The 23,382-nt window shown below is 40.7% G+C and overlaps 1 protein-coding gene across 1 annotated transcript; it reads left to right on the forward strand.

Annotated features, from left to right (window-relative positions):
- The first annotated feature begins 1,387 nt into the window (after positions 1 to 1,387).
- Positions 1,388 to 21,470, forward strand: f5 (coagulation factor V). Its single transcript, XM_083997031.1, has 25 exons — positions 1,388 to 1,680; positions 2,518 to 2,600; positions 3,782 to 3,904; positions 5,544 to 5,756; positions 6,338 to 6,499; positions 7,377 to 7,598; positions 8,310 to 8,475; positions 9,572 to 9,755; positions 11,125 to 11,221; positions 11,322 to 11,527; positions 11,993 to 12,140; positions 12,225 to 12,437; positions 12,625 to 14,797; positions 14,888 to 15,056; positions 15,156 to 15,392; positions 16,062 to 16,278; positions 16,362 to 16,541; positions 16,664 to 16,780; positions 17,329 to 17,400; positions 17,529 to 17,614; positions 18,309 to 18,464; positions 18,547 to 18,691; positions 19,469 to 19,620; positions 20,484 to 20,666; positions 20,779 to 21,470. The coding sequence occupies exons 1-25, from the start codon at positions 1,508 to 1,510 to the stop codon at positions 20,923 to 20,925; spliced, it is 6,024 nt and encodes a 2,007-aa protein (XP_083853157.1). The 5' UTR covers positions 1,388 to 1,507; the 3' UTR covers positions 20,926 to 21,470.
- The last annotated feature ends 1,912 nt before the right edge of the window (positions 21,471 to 23,382 follow it).

Consider the following 23,382-nt stretch of genomic DNA (forward strand, 5'->3'; position numbering starts at 1 on the left):
TAAAATAAAGAAACAAACAAGCTCACGGCAAGTGCTTTTCAGAGGATGCCAAACACAGTGAAAATATATTAAAGTGTGTTAAAAGCCAAGGAATAAAAGTATATTTTTAACACTTAAAGCACTTAAAGAGACTCATAACACATTACAGGAGACACAAAACAACTACATAATGAACTTAAAGAGACTCTGAACACTTAAAAAAAGACACAAAATGGCAACAAGGAGAAGCAAAAGACTGGCAAAATGACGTACAACAATAATATCACGACACAAAACAACCACAGGATTCACTTAAAGAGACTCATAACACTTAAAGGAGACACAAAATGACAACAAAGATACACACAATAATAATAGAGACTCTAAGTGACCCCAAAGAGACATAAAAAATCACAAAATAACATCAAAGGGACAGAACATGAAAACAGACACAAAATAACAAAAAGGAGAAGACAAATGTGCAAAATCACACACAATGACCACAAAGAGACACAAAACAACACATGGTCATTAAATGTGGAGGTCATGAGTCTTTATTATGTAACAAAGACCAAATTTTAAAAAACTGCATTCATTTTTCAAATCACCTCCTTAAAATAAAAAAGATAAAAAATTCAAATAGGCTATCTGAGCCAGTTCATCTTCATTTAACTTTATAACACATTTCCCAGATCTGAACGGCTGCTACGGTAGAAAAAAGAAAAGAGAGAAAATACAATAAATTAAAAATAAATACACAGGTTTGATTTATGCTGGTAACATTACCAAGATGTAATGTTTGATCATTTCTAATTTATCTCTTTAAATGTAGGTGAATTGTGTTTTGTGGAAGAATGGTTCCTGTTCCGTGGATCTATGTTACACTGAACATAACACTGAAAAACATTAAAGATAATTGCAAATGAGAGATATAAGATAAATGTAAAGCTATTTTTGTTGAAGGGTACAATATAGTTGTTGTTATTAAAAATGTAAAAGCCTGATTCGAATGCATACCTACAGTACATACATGAGACAACATAAACACTTGCATTTCAACATTTTTCCACCCACAGATATAAATTTACTGTCTGGTATATGGGCGTTGTCGCCATCCACCACACACACACACATTGATGCTTTTCCCGTTGAATTATGACGTGGTTTCATGTTTATAAGAATTTCAACCCGGAACATTTTGAGGTGAGAGAGAAAAAATGTTCAACGCTCTTCCCGTCTGACATCCTGATGATTCACAGCCAAACACATGAGGTTTCAATTTACAAGACAGAAAGAAAATACACACAGACACATAGTTCATTGCCCTGGGACATAATGTTTAAGCATGTGTGTGTGTGTGTGCATGTGTGTGCATGTGTGTGTGTGTGTTAGTGACAGATAAAGCACAGAGCCGACCTCTCTGTTGTCAGATCACACTGTCTCTCTCTCTCTCTCTCTTCTTTCACTTGTTGAACGGACCAGCAGCAGCAGCAGCAGCAGCAGCACCTGGAAGGAATCGATCCCAGCTATGAGGCTCCGTGTCCGGGCTGCTGGAGCTCCATGGTGTCCCCTCCTGGTTCTCCTGGTCGTCCTGAACGTCCTGACCGTCCCCAACGTCCACGCCAACCAGGACACGACGAGCAGAGAGAGACACTTCTACATCGCTGCTGTGGAGATAGACTGGAAATATGACTTACACAGGTGGGATATTAAATAATAAGAATAAGAAGAAACACAACAGTATTTAGTGATTTCTTTTTGGTAACACTTTACAATAAGGGTGCCTTAATTACCATTAGTTAGTACATTATTAAGCATTAATTAACTGTTCACAGATATATTAACAATCATTACTATGTAGGATTAGGAAACACTAATGTTTACTACTCAAAGTTAGTTAAAACATTTAAAAGTTGAATAATATCATCGTCAACTTTATTTATATAGCACATTTAAAGGCTGAAGGCCAGCCAAAGTGCTTTACAGGATAAAATAGTCAGCAACGGTAGCACTACAAGCAAAGCAGTATGACATACGAACAAATAAGCAATACACATGAGAACAGTAAGACAGTATAAATCCAAAATACAGTGACTTAACTCAGCCAAATGTAATTAGTTATAATTATTTGTGCATCACTCAGCATTAATTAACACATTAGTTTATATATTAATGCTTAATAATGTACTAACTAACCTTAATTAAGGGACCCTTATTGTAAAGTGTTACCATTTTTTTTATTATTATATTTATTTCTTGTTAATTTAATTTAAAGAATAAACTTAATGTTGTCTGTGCCTTGAGTTGATCCATGTGTAACTTCGTTGTCAGTCTGTTACTGTTATCTATGAAAGCCTCAATGTTCCTGTTCCTGTTTATGTATTTAGACATTTAGATATCAGCAGGAATACATGTCGTCTCCTTCTTGATATCTAATCCATAGTTCTGTTGTTGTTGTACATTTGTTTTTTGTTATTTTGGGGGGTGGGTACAGTATTTAGCTGATTCATGCCTGTGGTTTTTTCCACTCCTCTGCAGGTCTGGTCCCACCTATAAGAAAGTGGTCTTTCGGGAGTATGATGAAGGCTTCAAACAGGCCAAGACTCATCCGTCCTGGTTGGGTAAACGCATCCGTCTGTCTGGATCTAATTATGACGAGACATGATGATGAAACTGTCTTGAAGATTCACCCACACTGATATCAATCTTTATGTAACATCAGCAGGCTTCTTAAATTTGATTTACTTGAGTCTATCAATAGAATTAATAGAAAATGATGCAGTCTTTTTAGTCACATGATCAAAAAAAGGAATACTCTAAGGCAGAAACTTATAGATAAAGAGCTTTTATCATTCAATAATCTCAATTATCACAATATTTCCTCTAATTTCCAAGTCTTGCATTTGTTATTTGTGGTTTTGCAACAGATTTCCCTGCAGCCAGTACGTCGTACCTGGTCATGTGGCAAATAAAACTTGCTGAGTGCTGAAAACATACTGTCTAATACAGTCATATCATAGACTGTTACTGTATGTTTAGTCTGGACTGTATGTATGGAGATATTGATTTAGAGCAGTAACCTAAAGGAAGTTGAGGACTTTTAACAACTGTCCTACCTGAATATTTTCTAATTTCCTTCTTATTAGCACTAGAGAAAGAAGCAACAGCAACATATTGATCGGTTTCTAGGAAAAAATAAAGTAGATTTTAGAAGAGAGATTAAATATTGAACAAGGTAAATTGAAACACATGAGCCATTGATGACATATTATTAGCTGGTAATTGAAAGTCAGTGACTCAGCACTAACACAGAGAGACAGTGTTGATGAGTCACTGTGAAGTGTTGTTTCTTCACTGCAAAAACTCAAATATCTTACCAAGAATATTTGTCTTATTTCTAGTCAAAATGTCATTTCTAGTCAAAACAAATCTCTTTATACTTGAAGTTGTTTTTTTTTGTTTTTTGTTTTTAGACACTTTCAAGTCTATTTTCATTTGAAATAAGTAGAAAAATCTGATAGTGGAGCAAGTTTTTCTTCCTTATTACAAACACAAAAAACTTCCTTTCACTGGCAGATTTTTCTACTTATTTCAAGTGAAAATTAGTTTGAAACAAGTGAAAATGATCTAAAAACAAGTTCATTTTTAGGTGATGAGTCTTATTTTAAGTGGAAAGAGATAGTTTTGACTAGAAATTAGACATTTTGACAAGAAAGAAGACAAATATTATGGAAAGATTTTGAGTTTTTGCAGTGTTTCTTGTTCTGTAGCCTGAGTGTGTGTGTGTTTTCCGTCTCTGCAGGTCTGCTGGGCCCCACGCTGAGGGCCGAGGAGGGCGAGACCATCGTCGTCACCTTCAGGAACATGGCGCCCGGGGCGTACAGCATCCACCCGCACGGGGTCGCGTACGGGAAACAGTCGGAGGGTGAGTTGGTGGTGGCGTCCGTTAACCAGGACCACACACTGCAAAAACTAAAAATTAACTTGTTTTAAGATATTTTTTACTTGTTCCAAACTAATTTTCAATTGAAATAAGTAGAAAAATCTGCCAGTGAAAGCAAGTTTTTTGTGCTTGTAATAAGAAAGAAAAACTTGCTCCACTATCAGATTTTTCTACTTATTTCAAGTGAATATATGCTTGAAAGAAGTAAAAAGTGTCTAAAAACAAGCTACTTTTTAATGTGATAAGTCTTATTATAAGTATAATGAGATTTGTTTTGACTAGAAATTACATTTTGACTAGAAATAAGACAAATATTCTTGGTAAGATTTAGAGTTTTTGCAGTGCAGCTGCTCTGCTGTCTTGTGTCTGTGTCCATAAGGGTCACGCAGTGTGATCAGGAACGTTACTCACTCTAATAATTTACACAAAGATTGGCCAACACAACAAACACGTTCTGTTTGTCTTCTTCTGAAACATTAACCAGGACAGGATGATTTATCAAAGTGGACGGTACTGAAGTCCAACAGGGTCGTTGCTAAGCTCGCGGAAATCCCTGTCTGTCTGTCTGTCTGCCCTTGTTTTAAAATGAAAGAAGAGCTCACAGGAAACTCTTCATTAACTCTTCATTAAAGCAGAATGTCCTGTCACAGATTTAGTTATTAAAGTCAACAGTCTCCTGCACAGTCAGAAGAGGAAAAGGATTTATATTACAGTAAGGCCAGACACTAACAGGCAAAAACACAGTTTTTTCATGCACTGATCAATTTTGAGATTTTGGGCTATTTTTCTTCCTTAACATGTATTCTCTCTCAGAAAAGTCAAAAGAAATGGTAGAAAATCCACATTAAGGTTTTTATTTTACTTCATTTAGTCTCTTTTGTTGGTAGATTTCTCCTAAATTCACCAAAAGTTAGTCTGACCCATGTCATGTCAGGTGTCATTGTAAAGCTCTCTCTCTCCTGAACAATGATGTAGGCTCCAAGAATGGTCATTTCCTTGTCATTTCCTTTCCAATCGTAAAAGTATGACTTACATTAACAATCTATGGAATTTTACAGTATAAGTCTTTATAGGCCGTTTTCTCAAAATGAGTTTTTCCTCAGACTCAGAGCTAGAAATCTCCACTTCAGCAGCACTTACAGACACCAAACCTTCCAGTTTGATTCCTGTCTATATTCTGAAGGTTTTTCCAGAGGGGATTGTTGATATATCATTCACAGCCTGATTTATACAACATTTTATTACTAAAAACATGGTGAAATTTGATTTTTTTTTTTTAGGGCTGGTGACAGTATTTTCTCATTTACAAAGTGATAAAAAGAGATATCCAGAATCCCCTCTGTAAAAACTTCTGACTCTAATATGTAAACAAAATAAAACAAGAATTTTGAAAGTCCATTGTTCAGATTTCGGTTCTGGAAATGTATGCAAATTAGTGCATATTTCATCAGATATTGCCTCATTTACATATTCAAACATAAAATTTGACAAAACTTGTAATACAAAAAATATTTGTCTTAATGTGAGTGATAAAGTTGGGAAGTTTCATGGTGATATCTGTTATTTTTCACCTGTAGTGTCTCCCCTAATTTGACTTTTTCGTTTTTTTGTGTGTGTGCAGGAGCCAACTACTTTGACAACACGTCACAGAAAGAGAAAGAGGACGACATCGTGCAGGCGAATGAGGAGCACGTCTACACCTGGGAGGTGACGCCGGATGTTTCTCCACAGGCCGACGACCCCAGCTGTCTCACCTACACCTACATCTCCCACCGCGACGTGGTGGAGGACTACAACTCCGGCCTCATCGGGACGCTGCTCATCTGCAAACCTGGTGAGAAGTGAGAATATTTGTCTTATTTCTAGTCAAAATGTAATTTCTAGTCAAAACCAATCTCATTATACTTAAAATAAGACTCATCAAATAAAAAGTAGCTTGTTTTTAAGACAGTTTTTATTTCTTTCAAGTCTATTTTCATTTGAAATAAGTAGAAAAACCTGATAGTGGAGCAAGTTTTTCTTTTTTCTTTCTTATTACAAGCACAAAAAACTTGCTTTCACTGGCAGATTTTTCTACTTATTTCAAGTGAAAATTAGTTTGAAACAAGTGAAAATGATCTAAAAACAAGTGAATTTTTAGATGATCAGTCTTATTTTAAGTGGAAAGAGATTAGTTTTGACAAGAAATGAGACATTTTGACAAGAAATAAGACAAATATTCTTGGAAAGATTTTGAGTTTTTGCAGTGTACCAGCCTGAATTTTACTCAGTATCGGATCGGAAAGCAAATTTGTGGTATCGAACATCACTAGTGAGCAGTGAGACCTGGATGATGAGTCCTCACTTTGGTTTCGAGTGGGAAAAACTGAAATCATCAATCCTTTCCCCTTGTGTTTATTTGTTTTTGTTTTCCAGGAAGTTTGGACGAGTCGGGGCAGCAGGTCGGCATCCACCATGAGTTCGTCTTCCTCTTCGGGGTGTTTGATGAGAAAGAGAGCAGGTACAAGACGAGCGGCGGCGCCTTCGACGACCACGTCAAGTACACCATCAACGGATACACGAAGGGATCGCTACCCGGTCAGTCAGTTCGTTCCTCTGTGTCCTATTTACATTTAAATCAAACCAAGTCGGCCAATCAGAAGAGAAGAGGCTCTGAAACTCTCTTTTGATTGACTGACTGTTTTCTAAAGTGATCCAGCTGAGCAGACTGAGCAGATTTCAAAATAAAAGACTCAGAGAAAAGAGACATAGGTGGGCGGGGCTTAGGGTGACTGCTTTGTTGTGACATCACAAAGTGACAGGAAGTCCTGACGGCTGGTTTTAAGGCTCAGTTTCTGAATACAGGCTGTGTGCATTTCTCTGTGGACTGAGGCTTTGATACTTTCACAGTATTAATATAGAACCTAGAGCTGCTTTATAATCACACTACACATGGACATCTACCTTTATACTGTATGGAGCTTTAATACAAACATCTACCTTTATACTGTATGGAGCTTTAACACAAACATCTACCTTTATACTGTATGGAGCTTTAATACAAACATCTACCTTTATACTGTATGGAGCTTTACCACAAACATCTACCTTTATACTGTATGGAGCTTTAACACAAACATCTACCTTTATACTGTATGGAGCTTTAACACAAACATCTACCTTTATACTGTATGGAGCTTTAACACAAACATCTACCTTTATACTGTATGGAGCTTTAACACAAACATCTAATATAAATATAGTATAAACAACCTCAACACAACTTCACTTGTGTTTAACGTTGTAATGTTCTGCTTCTTCTTTTCTCACACTCCTGCTGCGTATGTACAGATGTGTGTTGGATGGCAGTCACCATAGTTAGTGTAATAACATTCACCAGATGTCTTGTGTAAACTGTATAGATGAAATAGACAAAGTGATGGACAGTCTCCTCCTTCTTCTCTTCTCTGTCCAGATGTGAAGTTGTGCGCTCACGCCCCTGTGAGCCTGCACCTGGTGGGCATGAGCTCCGAGCCCGAGGTTTTCTCTGTGCATCTGAACGGACACGTGCTGGAGCACATGGGACACAAAGTGCCGTCCGTGGGTCTGATCAGCGGCTCCACCGCCACCGCCACCGTGGTGACCGTCTACAGAGGCCGCTGGCTGCTCTCCTCATACACCAACAAACACATGGAGGGTAGGAGCTTCTCTCATCCAACATCCATCCATCATATAGTACAGTGGTTCTCAACTGGTGGGTCGGGACCCAAAAGTGGGTCGCGGACCCAAAAGTGGGTCATGGACAGCTGGTCAAAAAAGTAAAGAATATTTAATGCACATCTGATGTTGGACATGTCTTTTATTTTGAAAAATAACTTATTTTGAACGGCACACGAGACACATGAACACATGCAGTTGTAATGGTCCTCCTCAGTTTCTTATTATTTTCTCCATTTGCTCTGAATGCAAAGATATCAGTTTCTTATTAATGTGGCCTGAATGCAGTGAAAATACCTTGTTTTGTGGGTCTTTACTTTGTGCAATTTGATATTTATTCACTTTTGTGAATATGCTCTGAATGCAGAGATGCATTAGAAGTCAAATATATCATTTTGTTGGTCTCCATTTTGTGCAGTTTGATATTTTTTATTCACTTCTGTACATGCAGTTGTCATGGTCCTCCTCAGTTTCATTCATGTGCTCTGAAATGCACTTTGCTCAATAAAGATAAAAATGAGTTTTTAAAGGCTTTAAAAAAAAATCTTGGTTTGAATTCTATAAAAGTGGGTCGCGACTTAATGACCATGGGAAAATGTGGAGCCCAGAGTGAGACTAGTTGAGAACCCCTGATATAGTATATTTCACCAGCACAACCTCATCTGGATGTTTTTTTTTCTTGCTCTTGCAGTCGGCCTGCACGGCTTCGTGGATGTGGAGAAGTGCGATGCCTTCAAAGCGCCGGTACGCTGGATGACTATTGCGCAAAAGCGCGAGAGCCAGGAGTGGAAATACTACATAGCAGCAGAGGAGGTTGTCTGGGACTACGCACCCAACCCGCCTGATCATGTTGATGAGTAAGCAACATGAAAACTAATCAGACGTCTCTTTGTGGCAAAACAAGCTCATTCTTTGTGTTAATGATTCATTAATGGAGCTGTTGCAGATGCTTCATTCATTACTACAGCATTTTAAATGAGATGACTAATTGCTCTGTTTGCTGTGAAGCTGTGACTGACATGACAGTGTTGCATAATTATATAATAGTTTTGTTAATACTTACTTATTAATACTTACAAAATCCAAAGAGAGCATCACAACCAGTGTAGAAGAGCAGAGTAAAAAACGTTATACACACATTTCTGTCAGCAGTAGAATGAGTAAAAACAAGAAGAAAGGAGAGGGTAGTTTCCAGAGAGTTAGTGCTTTGATAGGAAATGTCTCAAGCTTTGACCTTTGACCTCTATATGCATACTTATATCAGAGATGTAATTGGGGACAGCTTTAAAACTCAGCAATAAAACTTTGAAATCAATTAGAAATCTAATAGGAAGCTAATGAACGAAGGGAGGCAGCAGAGTCATGTGACTTACACATATACATACATAGTTATACATAAAAAAGCAGCTTGTTTTTAGACACGTTTTACTTCTTTCAAGCATATTTTCATTTGAAATAAGTAGAAAAATCTGATAGTGGAGCAAGTTTTTCTTTCTTATTACAAGCACAAAAACCTTGCTTTCACTGGCAGATTTTTCTACTTATTTCAAGTGAAAATTAGTTTGAAACAAGTGAAAATTATCTAAAAACAAGTACATTTTTAGGTGATGAGTCTTATTTGAAGTGAAAATAAATTAGTTTTGACTAGAAATGAGACATTTTGACAAGAAATAAGACAAATATTCTTGGAAAGATTTTGAGTTTTTGCAGTGTAGAAGGAGAGGGCAATTTCTTTGCTTTGATAGGAAATGTCTGGTGACACCTGGTCTCAAGCTTTGACCTTTGACCTCTATATGCATACTTATATCAGAGATGTAATTGGGGACAGCTTTAAAACTCAGCAATAAAACTTTGAAATCAATAATAGGAAGCTAATGAACGAAGGGAGGCAGCAGAGGCATGTGACTGCACCATCCATGTGTCAAACCTCTTCTTCTCATCTGTTTCTTGTAGGGACTTCAGGCTCCAGTACTTGAAACAGTCGTCGACACGCATCGGTCGTAGGTACAAGAAGGCGGTGTACACGATGTACAGCAACGAGTCGTTCACTGAGAAGATTGAGCAGACTGAGCAGAGGAAGAAGGAGCTGGGCATCCTGGGCCCGGTGATCAGAGCGCAAATCAGAGACCGTATCACGGTGAGACCATCACACTTGTCTCAAATCAGTTCTGTCAAAAAGGGCCTTAAAGCGTCACTGTGTAAATGCTAATTTAAGTCGTATTCTGATCACCTGCTTCAGCTTCGTCTTAGTTCTGACTGATGCATCCACCTTAAAAGCATGTACGTAGTTATTTAGCCATTAAAGGATAATTTCCGTTTTTTACAACCTGGACCTTATTTCTAGCATAAAATACAATCATTTACTCACCCAGATAACTTTGGTGTCATTTGGAGTCGTTTTGACGAAATTAGCCCCAGTGGAGCGGCGCGTATCCGTATAATGCGAGAACACGGGGCATGCAATGCAGCCTCTAAATAACACATTATCCGCCGCAAAACTCGTTCATTTTGCCAATATTTTGTTATGATACACTAGTGCTATTCCCCTCTGAGCCCGTGGTGGCATGTTATCAACATCCGGGGTCTGTAGGTTGACCTACTAACCTCTGACTTGGATGATGTCAATCAATCAAATCAATCAATCAAAATAAACTTTAATGTCCCCGGAGGGAAAATTGTCATGGACAATCAATGCTGTACATCCTGCATACAGATTATAAAACCATACACCATATCACATACTCACACACACAACCAACAGAGATCACTTACAGACAGTACGACCAAGTTCCTGGTTAACACAAGTAATAAATAATTATAGTAAAAAAAATAATTATTGCACTTTCACCTATAGCCTATTCATCTCCGACCGCTGCCCGGCTCATTATGATAATAATCATTCCGCTTCGGCATTCGGGTCCATTTTTATCTCAACTAGCCGGAGCTTTAGTGAGTCCAGGTTGAGGAGAGGAAGCCTGTGGAAGCTGAACTTCATCCAGCTGCTCATTTTGTTCTGACAAGTCAGAAACACGCAGAAACGAACCGTAGCATTAGTGGTAGCAAGTTAGCCGCGCTGGGCAGCGGTCGGAGATGACATCATCCAGGTCGGAGGATAGTAGGTCAACCTACAGGCGCAGGATGTTGATAACATGCCACCACGGGCTCGGAGGGGAATAGCACCAGCATATCATAACAAAATATTGGTGAAATGAACGAGTTTCACCGCAGATAGCAGAGTAAGTGAGTGTGACTGACAGACCCGTGTTTCAGACCAAACACTCGGAAGATATAACTATTTAAGACTTATATTAACACAAACATTCCGCTTACTTCTGCTTTAATTTTTCAGCCATGGAGTTTTCTGTTTGGTTCATCTGCTGTTCAACTGCGTGTGAATGTAAACGCTGATTAAAGCTGCAAGTCTGCACTTTAATCAGTGGCGTTACAGATGCATGGCTGTGATGATTATACTGTGTGTCCTCACACGTCCTCCTGTCCTTTCACAGATTGTGTTCAAGAACATGGCTTCCAGGCCCTACAGTATCTATCCACATGGACTGACGATAGAGAAGTTTGATGAGGGAGCCAGTTACCCAGAAGGAGGTACAAATGGTGTTCAGCACTTATTATACTGCATTTTCCTAACTGGTTAGATTATCTGAAATGGTAGGCTATACAGTTTATCTGATGATGTGTTTGCCAGGAAACCAGTCTCATGCCGTTCAGCCGGGTGAGACACACACCTACATATGGAGAGTGCTGGAAGAGGATCAGCCTTTAGAAGGAGACCCTCGATGTCTGACCCGGATGTACCACAGCGCAGTGGACACACCGAGAGACATCGCCTCAGGACTGATTGGAACGCTCCTCATCTGCAAGCACCAGTCCCTCAGCGTCAGAAACGTGCAGGTAAAGAGCAGCTCCACCTGTTGGCATGTTAGCGCCTTGGTTCTGTTTGTTGATTGGTTGGTCCAGATGGAAATATATCAATATATTTGATGGGTTTTCATGACATTAGTTAGCTACCACCATGAGGTTCATGTTTTGAAGCTAACTCATGAGATTCCTTACAACCTCAGCTGTGTTAAGATAAAGAACTGCAGCTTAGTTGGCATGTTAGCCTGCTCAGATGTTGATTTTACAGATTAAAGCATGACGCCTACATTTTTTTGTACAATTTTGTGGTGATGAAAGATGTCAATAGCGCTAATAAGGCAGTAAAACAAAGGTTAGCCATCTACATTGATTGTATATTCAACTTTTAAGACATGTTTATGGCTATTGACAATAGTCTAGGTGTTGAAAGACAAAATAAAGTCAAATTTAAAAGTGGATTCATATCAATGGACGAATCAAGGGCTTTTGTTTGTACAGATGAGAGCTGACAAGGAGCAGCATGCCATGTTTGCTGTGTTTGATGAAAACAAGAGCTGGTACCTGGATTACAACATCGGCCATTACTGTGATCGAACCAAAGTCAACAAAGGGGACCCGGACTTTTATAAGTCCAACGTCATGCACAGTAAGTTTTATCATAATCTGAGTGAAGCTAACAACAGCTGATCAGTCCAAAAGATGACTAATATTTCTGTCCATGTCTTCACAGCGATTAATGGTCATGTGTTTGAGAGCACTCCAGTCTTAGGCTTTTGCACCGGTGAGGTTGCAACATGGCACGTGTCGAGCGTCGGAGCACAGGACTACATCCAGACGGCTACGTTCTACGGTCATCCATTTGAGCTGAATGAGCGGATCGAGGACTATCTCAGCCTCTACCCCATGACTGGAGAAAGCATCACTATGGCCATGTCCAACATTGGTCAGTCAGGACTTACAATACCTTTTTATGTCAGATTGTACATCTCTCTTAAGTATTCTCAACATATGTATAATTTAGCTATGCTTAAGGCCTCGTGTGATGAGACAAGGCAGACTATCAAGCCACAATTTTTAAACTTGAGCGTGTTTTTAAAGGTCTGTTATGGATGATTTTTCTCTTCAACCAGGTGTGTGGCTCCTAGCTTCCCTGAATTCCCATGAGACAACCAAAGGAATGCGGCTAAAGTTTCAGGATGTCGAGTGCTATCGTGACTACGAGTATGAGTACGAAGATACAAGCAATCCCTTTAATGCCTGGAGTCCTAACAGTTTTGTAGACCTTGAGAAAAAAGAAGAGAGCAAAAAGAAAGAAGAGGGCAAGAAGAAAGAACCAGAACCAGAACCGATAAACAAAAAGTCAGTGTCAGAGGAACCAGATTATTTCACAGCACTGTTTGCACAAGAATTAGGTCTCAGGTCTCTAAAGAACCAGACTGAGGACCCAGAGGTGGAGAGGCTGGACCTTTCTTTTCTAGACTATGATATTGTCGATGTGGCTGACGGGAATACGACTAACACCAAGAACTTCACTAAGAAGAAGATTAACAGTGGCACCATTGTTTCACAACCAAAATCACTGAATGAGACTGACGGGACAGTTGATGGAGAAATCCTTACAGCTTTTGATTTGCTGAACCAAAGCATTATTGGGAATACAACACATGTACAGAACACGAGTGATGCATCAATGGTTGACAACTCTACATTGAAAACAGAGAACACAACTACCATTAATAGCCCAAACGCATTACTAAAGAATGACAGCAGCACTTCACTAGCCATTGCAGATCTTGATAATGATGCAGTGTTCAACAAAGAAAACTCAACAATTGACAGTGAGATGACCCATCTTACCACAGCAGTACAAGAATCTACCAACCCTACTGTAAGACCAACTGGAAACGCAAGTTCCCCAATGCATGTTGAAAACATTACTGACACCCTGACCAGTGATAACCAGACTTTTGTGGGCACGATCTCCTCAGAGGAATCAAAAGAAAAACTCAGTGGTACCAGGGAAAATGGAGGTTATGGAGGTCAAGGTCCCTCAGAGAGCAGTGAAGAAGTGTTTATCTACCTTACAGATGGAGATAACAATGCAAAGGTGATAAAAACCACCTCGGTCAAAACGCAGGGCCACAACTGGACTTATGATGGAAAGCACGAAGTAGAATCTGTGGAGATCCCCGACAACATGATGAAATATCTTGAGAGTCCTGAACCAACCCCTGAAATAGCCTCTGAAACAACCTCTGAAGCAATCTCTGAAGCAACCTCTGAAGCATACCCTGAAACAACCCCTGACACAACCCCTGAAGCAATATCTGAAGCAACCTCTGAAGCATACCCTGAAACAACCCCTTCCATTGCACCATACCCTGAACCAACCCCTGAAGCAACCTCCGAAGCATACCCTGAACCAACACCCGAAACAACCTTTGAAGCATACCCTGAACCAACCCCTGAAGCAACCTTTGAAGCATACCCTGAAACAACCCCTGAAGCAACCTTTGAAGCATACCCTGAAACAACCCCTGAAGCAACCTCTGAAGCATACCCTGAAACAACCTCTGAACCAACCTCCGAAGCATACCCTGAAACAACCCCTGAACCAACCCCTGAACCAACCTCCGAAGCATACCCTGAAACAACCCCTGAAGCAACCTCCGAAGCATACCCTGAAACAACCCCTGAACCAACCCCTGAACCAACCTCCGAAGCATACCTTGAAACAACCCCTGAAACGACTCCTGAAACAACCCCTGAATCGACGCCAGCCCCGGCCCCAACCCCAGCCCCAACCCCAAAGAAGAAGAAGAAGAGAGTGCCCCTCCGACAGAGACCGCAGAGGGGTGAAGCTATGAAAACAAAGAGGAGGAAGGAATACAAGCCTCTGCCAAGGAGTGGCTTACCCAATGCTTTACCATTCTCCCCTCGTGGCTTCAACCCAATGATGACGCCACGCGGGTCCCGGCCCGGTGCACCACAGCCCTTTTCTGACGAGGAGGAGCTCATTAACATGCCCGTGGTCATCGGTGTGCCCCGGAATGACTTCAGCGACTACGAACTCTACGTTCCTGGGAATGAGCCTGACCATCTTGGGCTGGATGAGCACGATCATCAGGCAGATGAGTATGAGTGGGTGACCTACAAAGACCCATACAGCGGTCATGACGACATCAATAACCTCAACTTAGATGAGACCATCAAGTACCACTTAAAGGTCTCAGGACAGAAAGCAAAGATGTACTTCATTGCTGCTGAGGAGGTGCAGTGGGACTATGCAGGCTATGGACAGAGGTGAGCTCAGAGGTTGTGGTAAGAGTTGCTCATGTGACCTTTTCTTACCTGCAAGTAAAAAACTAAAATAATTTTGTGTTACTGCCACAGGAGGCAAGACAAGTTGCCACTGAGCAGCAGAGTAACCTCATTCACCAAGGTGGTTTTCCGGAGATACACAGACAGCAGCTTCAGCACACCCGACGTCCGTGGAGAGTTGGATGAGCATCTCGGCATCCTGGGACCTGTCATCAAAGCAGAGGTTGGAGAAAACATCTTGGTAAGTCAGACAATCTACTGTGAGAGGGCGTCACTGTCACTTTCAACAACCTTTACGTGTAACTCTCAGAAATTAACTGTTTTACTGTTTTACGTTCAGGTGACATTCAGGAACAACGCCAAACGGCCGTACTCCATTCACCCTAACGGGGTCACCTACGCCAAGCAGACAGAGGGTCTGTCCTATGAGGATGGCTCCACGTATTGGTTCAAATATGACAACGAGGTCCAGCCCAACACCACCTTCACATACTTATGGAAGGTCACTGACAAGGCTGGGCCAACGTCAGAGGAGTCGGACTGTCGCACCTGGGCCTACTACTCAGGTGTTAATCCTGTGAGTACTTGATACTAAATATGAGTTCAGTTTGGCAAGGAATTAAGAAATGCAGCTCATAAACAGTGATGGGAGTAATGGCGTTACTAATGGTGCTACTTTTTTCAGTAATGACTCACGATGAATCAAAAATGTTACTGTTTCCCCCGTTATAACGCTGTTGACTTGACTCAAGAAGTCCCGTCACTAAATAATACACCCGTTTTTAAAGTGTACGTTATATACACTTTTTTTTCAGTCCATCAACTAGTCGGAAAAAAGCAGTTTATCTCAGCTTGAGTGAGTTGGTTCGTTCCAGGCAAACAGGAGGTTAGGGGGGGCGAGTCCAAGTAATTTGCCATATTTGAGCATTTTAAAGGAACGCAATAGTTACTTTTCCTGGTAATAGTTACTTTTTTAATCTAGTAATTCAGTTACTAACTCAGTTACTTTATTGGGAACGTAACGGTAACTACAACTAATTACGTAACGTGCCCAACACTGCTTATAAATACATTAAAGCCACTCCATTTTGAATTTAAATCTGTGACTCTGGTACCCTCTAGTGGCAGCTTCAAGAAGATAGTGTATGCGCTCAAACTACAGACTGTTGCTTTAGGAGCTTTAGATTTGATTGTCTATGGTTATATGAAGCAAAGGTAATAAGACGGTCCTTGCTCTGTATTTTAGGAGAGGGACATCCACTCTGGGTTGATTGGGCCTCTGCTGGTGTGTCGAGAGGGAACCCTGAGCCAAAACATGTCAGACATGAGGGAGTTCATGCTGCTTTTCATGACCTTCGACGAGTCCCAGAGCTGGTACTACCAACAGAACCGCGAGTTAATTCAGAGGAAAGCACGAGGAAGAAACCTGGGGCATTTCTTCAAGGAGAACTTCAAGTTTCACAGTAAGGGATTATTATGTGTTATACATGGTAACTGCCGATTAGATTAAATACGATATTGATAATATGTCATGTTTTCTCTCTAGCCATCAATGGCATTATATTCAACCTGAAGGGCCTGAGGATGTACACCAACCAGCTGGCCCGCTGGCATCTCATCAACATGGGTTCTCCTAACGACTTTCAGAGTGTCCACTTCCACGGTCAGACGTTCATCCACAAGCACGGCAAGAGCTACAGACAGGCGGTCTTCCCTATGCTGCCCGGTTAGCAACATTATTCTTGTTTGTGAACTGAATGCAGAATAACCTCTGTTAGCTTAGCTACTTGCTGTAATGCCGATGATGATGTTCCAAGTTGTTTACTGGACCAAAACTGTCTTTTTCAGGGAGCTTTGCCACTCTGGAGATGTATCCGTCCAGACCAGGCCTGTGGCAGCTGGAGACAGAAGTTGGTTCCAACCAGCAGAAGGGCATGCAGACCCTCTTCCTGGTTCTGGATAATGGTATAAATATTTCATGAGTTTGATTGATTGATTTGTTTGATTATTGATCTCAATACCAGAGACAAATTGTTTTCAGGTTATCCATCCATTATTATATACGTCTACTCAACTCTCATGGACGTGAGATCTCAGTTACTCCTTGAAGGAACTTCTTCAGACTTGGAACAAACAGTGACAAGGACATAAAGACGGGTTGAATTGATTCTAGTGGCAAAGGTCAAAAATATGTGGTGGTCACAAATAAAGTAAAGTTTGGGAATAAATGCCCCGACACAGGTTGTGACTTTTAGTGAAAACCCCTGCAACTCTGACCCCTTTGCTTCTTCTGCAAACTCAACAAACAACAATGAACCAAAAGCGCCCCCTTGTGGATTACATAAAACACTGTCTGATTACAAAATAGGACACATCACAAGTAGAAATGAGGAGTGTGATTAAACTAGTCCAAGAGGCGGAGACACATGGCTTTTGAACTAGTGATTTCATTTTTTTTCTAATTACATCGTCATCCTCTAATACCAAGACATTACTTGTGTGTCTCGTCTCAGACTGCGCCCATCCACTGGGTCTGGAGTCAGGCAGCGTGACGGACGAGCAGATCACAGCAACCAGCACTAGAGGTACCTCCAGACCTCCATCCTGTCTGCACCCATCACCAAACACCAGGCTTCCATGAAATTATTGCATAAATGCTGCTGTAGAGCTCTGTACTGCAAATGATGTATTGTCAATACTCTCCTCTTTGAAGGATACTGGGAGCCTCATCTCGCCAGACTGAACAACCAGGGGAAATACAACGCGTGGAGCACAGACCAGGGCAACAGCTGGATACAGGTGTGTGGTGTAGGTGCAGTAAAGTGGATTTGGTTTCTAATGTGTTAAAGGTATAGGATTCCCCCCATCTAGCGGTGCGGTTGCATATCGGAACGTATTCTTGATGTTGCATTCACGTGAAATCGGGCAGACGTCAGACAGACAACAGACACTGCATGTAACAGGATAAACAAGCGTCTATGTAAACAAGTGGTCCGCCAGCACGAGGCAAAACAATACAGGCGTGACAATATGTTGTCATGGCGATGTGGTATTGTTTACTTGACCCACGTTTTACCGTCTTTCTCTCGTGGAGTAAAATGACATCCGGTAGGTTTGCCGACGGCCATCTGCCTGACTGCACCTGAATGCAACACCAGTGCCTCCATCCTTCCTCACACTACACAGTGGTGACAGTATTAACAGTCCAAGCCGACAGCTCCGCTGAGTTTCCGTGGTTACCATGGTCACGCTGCCAATGAACGTAAAAGATGGCGATGCAACATGGCCGCCTCGGTTCGGTGCATCGCCCACTTATGTATTTGTAACAACTTGTAACAACTCATTCTAAGGTACCAGAAAGCTTGTTTGCGGGTGTGATTCCACTGAAGTGAAATACGTATTTGATTTTTGCTAATAAAAAGCCAAATAAGTTACATACGGGGGCTTTGGGGCTTTAATACAGTCTGATAACTGTGGACTTCCTGCTGCACAGGTGGACTTCCAGCGGCCCGTTGTGATCAGCCAGGTGGCGACCCAGGGAGCCAAGCAGATGTTATACTCCCAGTATGTGGACAGGTACCTCATCTCCTACAGCACCGACCGGCGGAGTTGGACCTTCTATAAAGGCGACAGCAGGGATCTCATGAAGGTGGGTGGGAGATCACGTCTTCAAACTCAGAGCGTGTGAGTACAGTGTGTGTGAGACTTTTTATGCCTCCATCTTTCACCAGGTGTTCGACGGGAACCACGACGCTTACTCGACAAAGAGAAACATCTTCTTCCCTCCGGTGGTTGGACGGTTCATCAGGCTCTACCCGCTCCACTGGTACAACAAGCCCACAGTTCGCATGGAGTTCTACGGCTGCCAGCTCGACGGTAAGATGTGACCACGTGTTTATACCATCAGGCACATCATTGATGATGTATTACATATATATAGCCTATAATATATGCAGTCGGCCCCAGTTCGAATCCCGCATTTCCTGTCTACCTCACTATCAAAATAAAGGCAAATATGCCTAAAAATATACTTTTAAAAAAGTAAAACAGTAACATGACATATACATTTCCTTTCTTTTCATTTACATTTTTTCCCTTTTACAGCTGCACATAGTCTTTACACTTAAATTCAAGAATTGTGCAAGAAAACATTTTTAAAATATATATGAAAATAAATACATTAAAATAGAAAATAGTAACAGTTATATTACATACATTTAGAGAAAGAGCAGAAGAACAAAAATACATTTAAAAAATTGATAAATAAAACAAAATAAATTAAAAAAAAAAAATCCACTCTGGATATACCCTCAAAAGACATTGTGGCCAAGAGTCCTCGTCCATAAACTCATTGTAACAAGCTGTTTCCATAGTTTTTTTAAGCCTTAATAAATATGTGATTTGCTCCATCTGGTAAATGTCTCATATTCTGAATCCATTCATTACATGTCGGGGGATTTGGCTTTAACCACCTGATCAATATGCATTTTGATGCAGCTGTGAGCAATAGATTTAAGAGGTATTTTATATCTCTTGTAGTATCACTGTATATATTTAATGGTTAATTACTTTGCAAATATTTTCTTAAATCATACTACTAAAGTTCTAGTGCACGTGTAGTTTGTAGTTGAGTCTGGGTTCCTGTGTCCTCAGGCTGCTCGGTGCCTCTGGGAATCGAGAGCGGACTCATCGAGGACCGGTTCATCACGGCCAGCTCCACGGCCTCCAGCTGGTACTCTGGACCCTGGACCGCCTCGCTCGCTCGCCTCAACAAGCAGGGCACCATCAACGCCTGGCAGGCCAAGGTACCAGTGTGCATGGGCGTGGTAGTGGGGGAAAAGGGGACCTGACTACCCAGGGCCAGAGTAGGGAGAGGGCCCATGAAAATCCTGAAATTATCTCTTTTTTTTGGGTGATGTTTTTATTTCGAATGAAATGCCCCCCCCCCCCCCCCCCCCCCCCAATTAATTGGTGTCATAATTTATTTAAAATATATTGATAACATCACTTTGACTCTGTGTCAAAGTCTTCCCAACATATTGACATTCTGGGGGCCCCCTCTTGGAGGCGTAAAATGGTTTAGTCCGCCCATAGACAGCGGCCAGCGACAAGTGTAACGTCAGTGAGCCCAGATTAAATGAGGCTAGCTTTCATCATGCATGCAAAACATAAATCGGGGTATCAGAAAAAGAAAGAGCAGAAAGAAGGCAGAATTAGGGGAAGCAACTGTTAAAGGGATAGTTCAACATTTTGGCAAATTGGCCCAATGCCATAATCCCTATAGTTTTAGGAGTAGATTTGTCACCTTTAATTGTCGGTGCAAGCTATTTTTAGAGCGGCGGAGACTTATGAGATGATAACGGAACATTACGAGTTGTTTTTGAGGTAAATGCAAAGCCAGTATAGTGCCGAAAAGAGATTGCTTGCCGAAAAACTGCCCCCGACGAAAACACGCTTTGGCGGCTTTGTATAAATTGACCTCAAACACAACTCAGCGCTTCGTGCACTGGCATGGATAGGGGCCCACTGACATTACGAGTGTACAGGGCCCAGAATTTGATGCTACGCCCCTGCCAGTGTGCAGTAACTGACATGTCGGGTCTAAACGAACCCATTCAAATCTGTGAATTTGAAAAGTAAGATTTAATGTGTACGTTCTCTTCCACAGTACAATAACATGAACCAGTGGCTGCAGGTGGAGCTTCCCCAGGTGAAGAAGATCACAGGTATAATAACACAGGGAGCCAAGTCTCTGGGGAAAGAGATGTACGTCAACACCTACACGCTGCTGTACAGCCACAACGGCCTCCACTGGATCCCCTACTCAGACGACGAGGACCTCATGGTCAAGGTGAAAAAACCTGCAGTGAAATGACACAGTTCTTTGACTCTGAAGGACGAACTGACTCTAAACAATGTCTCCTTCTTCTTCTCCTTCTCCTCTCTTTCTCATTTAAATCCAGACGTTCACTGGAAACACAAACAACAACGACCATGTGAAGAACTACATCTTCCCTCCCATCTTCTCGCGCTTCATCCGCATCGTCCCCAGAAGCTGGATGAGCTCCATCACCATGAGGATAGAGCTGCTGGGCTGCGACTTCGAGTGATTTAGATGACGGCACACGTCAATAAACACACACATAGAATATATTAAACCGTCTGCAGGCACAAGAAAACACACACATACATTTGTTAAACTCATCATATAACCTGTGAAACTCAACTGCTGCATAAATCTGAGTTCCTGCTGCTGAGAAATTACAGATTATTTCTTGCCAGATGTGGAAATTTACATTAACAAATGAATACAGTGCAAAATTTGGTATTATATAATTATTTTCTGTGTTTTTAAAGCAGTTTAAAGGCCCAACAACAAAGAAGCATTGTAAATTATGCTATGTATTAGTCCATATACAAATCCCATACACCAATAAGGGACTGGTTTGTGTGCCCTGTTTAGAAAAGTGTGAAAAAAGTCATCATTAATGCAGCAGGTCTGAGTGATCGTTAGGTTTTTGTCAATAGTTTTATGTATTTTTAACCTAATATATTGTATTTTATTCCTCAGAAATATATAGAAATGAATGTAAATATGTAAAGTAGACACCATGTAATTTATTTTAAAAATAAATGTGATTACTATTCTTATATATTCAGTGGTGTGTGAGCATGTTACTAATGACTTAATGAATGAAAGGATGGATCATAGATGGATGTTGTTTGCCACATACACAGATAGTGCTGGTATCCCAGGTATGAGTATGTGAACACTGATATGTTCTCATGGTGTCTTGAAGGTGTCACTTTTAGCACGGGGCTCTTCTCCCCCCCCCCACTGCCCCGTCGTTAAGCAGCACCTCCAGGCCTCCAGAGTCAACAGACACGTGCAGCTGCAAACACATGGCGTGTTTATCCATTTGCTGCTCGTGTTAAACGCGGCGCTGGAGGTGTGAAAGTCTCAGCGTGGCATCATGTCCTGCTGCATGATACCCCCTCGCTCATCTGTGGGGACAGATTAACTCACAAATTGCTTTATTGGACATTAAGTGGCTGTGGAGAGGGAGTGGGGGGGGCAGTGGGGAGAACCAGCTGTTTCACTGCAAAAAAACTCAAATATCTTACCAAGAATATTTGTCTTATTTCTAGTCAAAATGTCATTTCTAGTCAAAACAAATCAAATGATGCTCAAAATAAGACTCATCACATAAAAATGTGCTTCTTTTTAGACTTTTTCTACTTCTTTCAAGTCTATTTTCATTTGAAATAAGTAGAAAAATCTGATAGTGACAAGTTTTTCTTTCTTATTACAAGCACAAAAAACTTGCTTTCACTGTCAGATTTTTCTACTTATTTCAAGTGAAAATTAGTTTGAAACAAGTGAAAATGATCTAAAAACAAGTTAATTTTTAGGTGATGAGTCTTATTTTAAGTGGAAAGAGATTAGTTTTGACTAGAAATGAGACATTTTGACAGGAAATAAGACAAATATTCTTGGAAAGATTTTGAGTTTTTGCCGTGTTGTGATTTGACTGTGGGAATAATGGAGTAAAAACAACACGACAGGTCAGTGCACGGAACGGAAAGAAGCTCAGGTAAGTTCTCTGAGGTTTGTTTGGACAGTGGGAGAAGCCTTAATCCGCTGCTTTAGGAAAAATATGCAAACATACATGTGCTGCAAGGACTCGTTGACATGTTTCTATTGTATCAACGTCTCCATCAGCAGATGAAGATCAAACTGACTCCACAGTAAGCTCCACCCACTAATGAAGATGATGATTGTTGGTTAAAAGTGTAAAATCGAAGGTAAAAAAATAAAATAAAATGTGCTCAAACCATTCGTCCACACAAACATCTGCTGCAGCTGTGAGGTTTCACCACCAGGTGTCGCTGCAGCCTCACCTTCAGCCCACACCAGACTAAACATCACTATCACCTCCACCAGCAGCAGCAGCAGCCTGATGGACGTTCACCTGATAACATCACCACACAACCAGGATCTCAGCACAAAGATAATGTGACACTAAGCTTAAAATATATAATATTATATAAATTAGCTTTTTAAATCCTAAATTATCTGAATATATCAGCTCAGTGCAGCCTGCCGATGTGAAGTCCAGAGGCCTCATGGGAAATAAGATGAGCTACTTTCATTTTCACATGAGGCTGATGGAATAAAGGTTTGAGTATAAATCCTTCCAAACATGTGGTTAATGATGCCATGATGAGATATATTATACATTACACTCTGTTTCTGAAAAGTTTTGTATTCCACATTATTGATTCCTATTCATTTGGAAATAAACAGGTCGAATCAATAAATAAACCATACTAATGTGTTGAAGTCAAGATGACATCACATAATCAATCACTAAATCAAAGGTGATTTGTGCATGGCCACAGGTCAAAGAGCCTCAACAATGACTGAGTATAACTGATTTTAGAAGTTATAATAACATAAGTGAACAAAACAACACTAGAACTGGTGATAAAATGAATAAAATACCATTTAAAACTTGAATAGTTACAAAAAAAATAAGTGACTAACTAATAAGCCTATTAATAAA

Source organism: Trachurus trachurus, assembly GCF_905171665.1.
Source record: "Trachurus trachurus genome assembly, chromosome: 21".
NCBI classification, from domain to species: domain Eukaryota; kingdom Metazoa; phylum Chordata; class Actinopteri; order Carangiformes; family Carangidae; genus Trachurus; species Trachurus trachurus.

Bases quoted from the DNA above. Each gene is read 5' to 3' on its own strand.
- f5 (XM_083997031.1), top strand. From the start codon at position 1,508: ATGAGGCTCCGTGTCCGGGCTGCTGGAGCTCCATGGTGTCCCCTCCTG. The intron at 1,681-2,517 runs GTGGGATATTAA...ACTCCTCTGCAG, and splicing joins TGGAAATATGACTTACACAG to GTCTGGTCCCACCTATAAGA. The intron at 15,393-16,061 runs GTGAGTACTTGA...TCTGTATTTTAG, and splicing joins ACTACTCAGGTGTTAATCCT to GAGAGGGACATCCACTCTGG.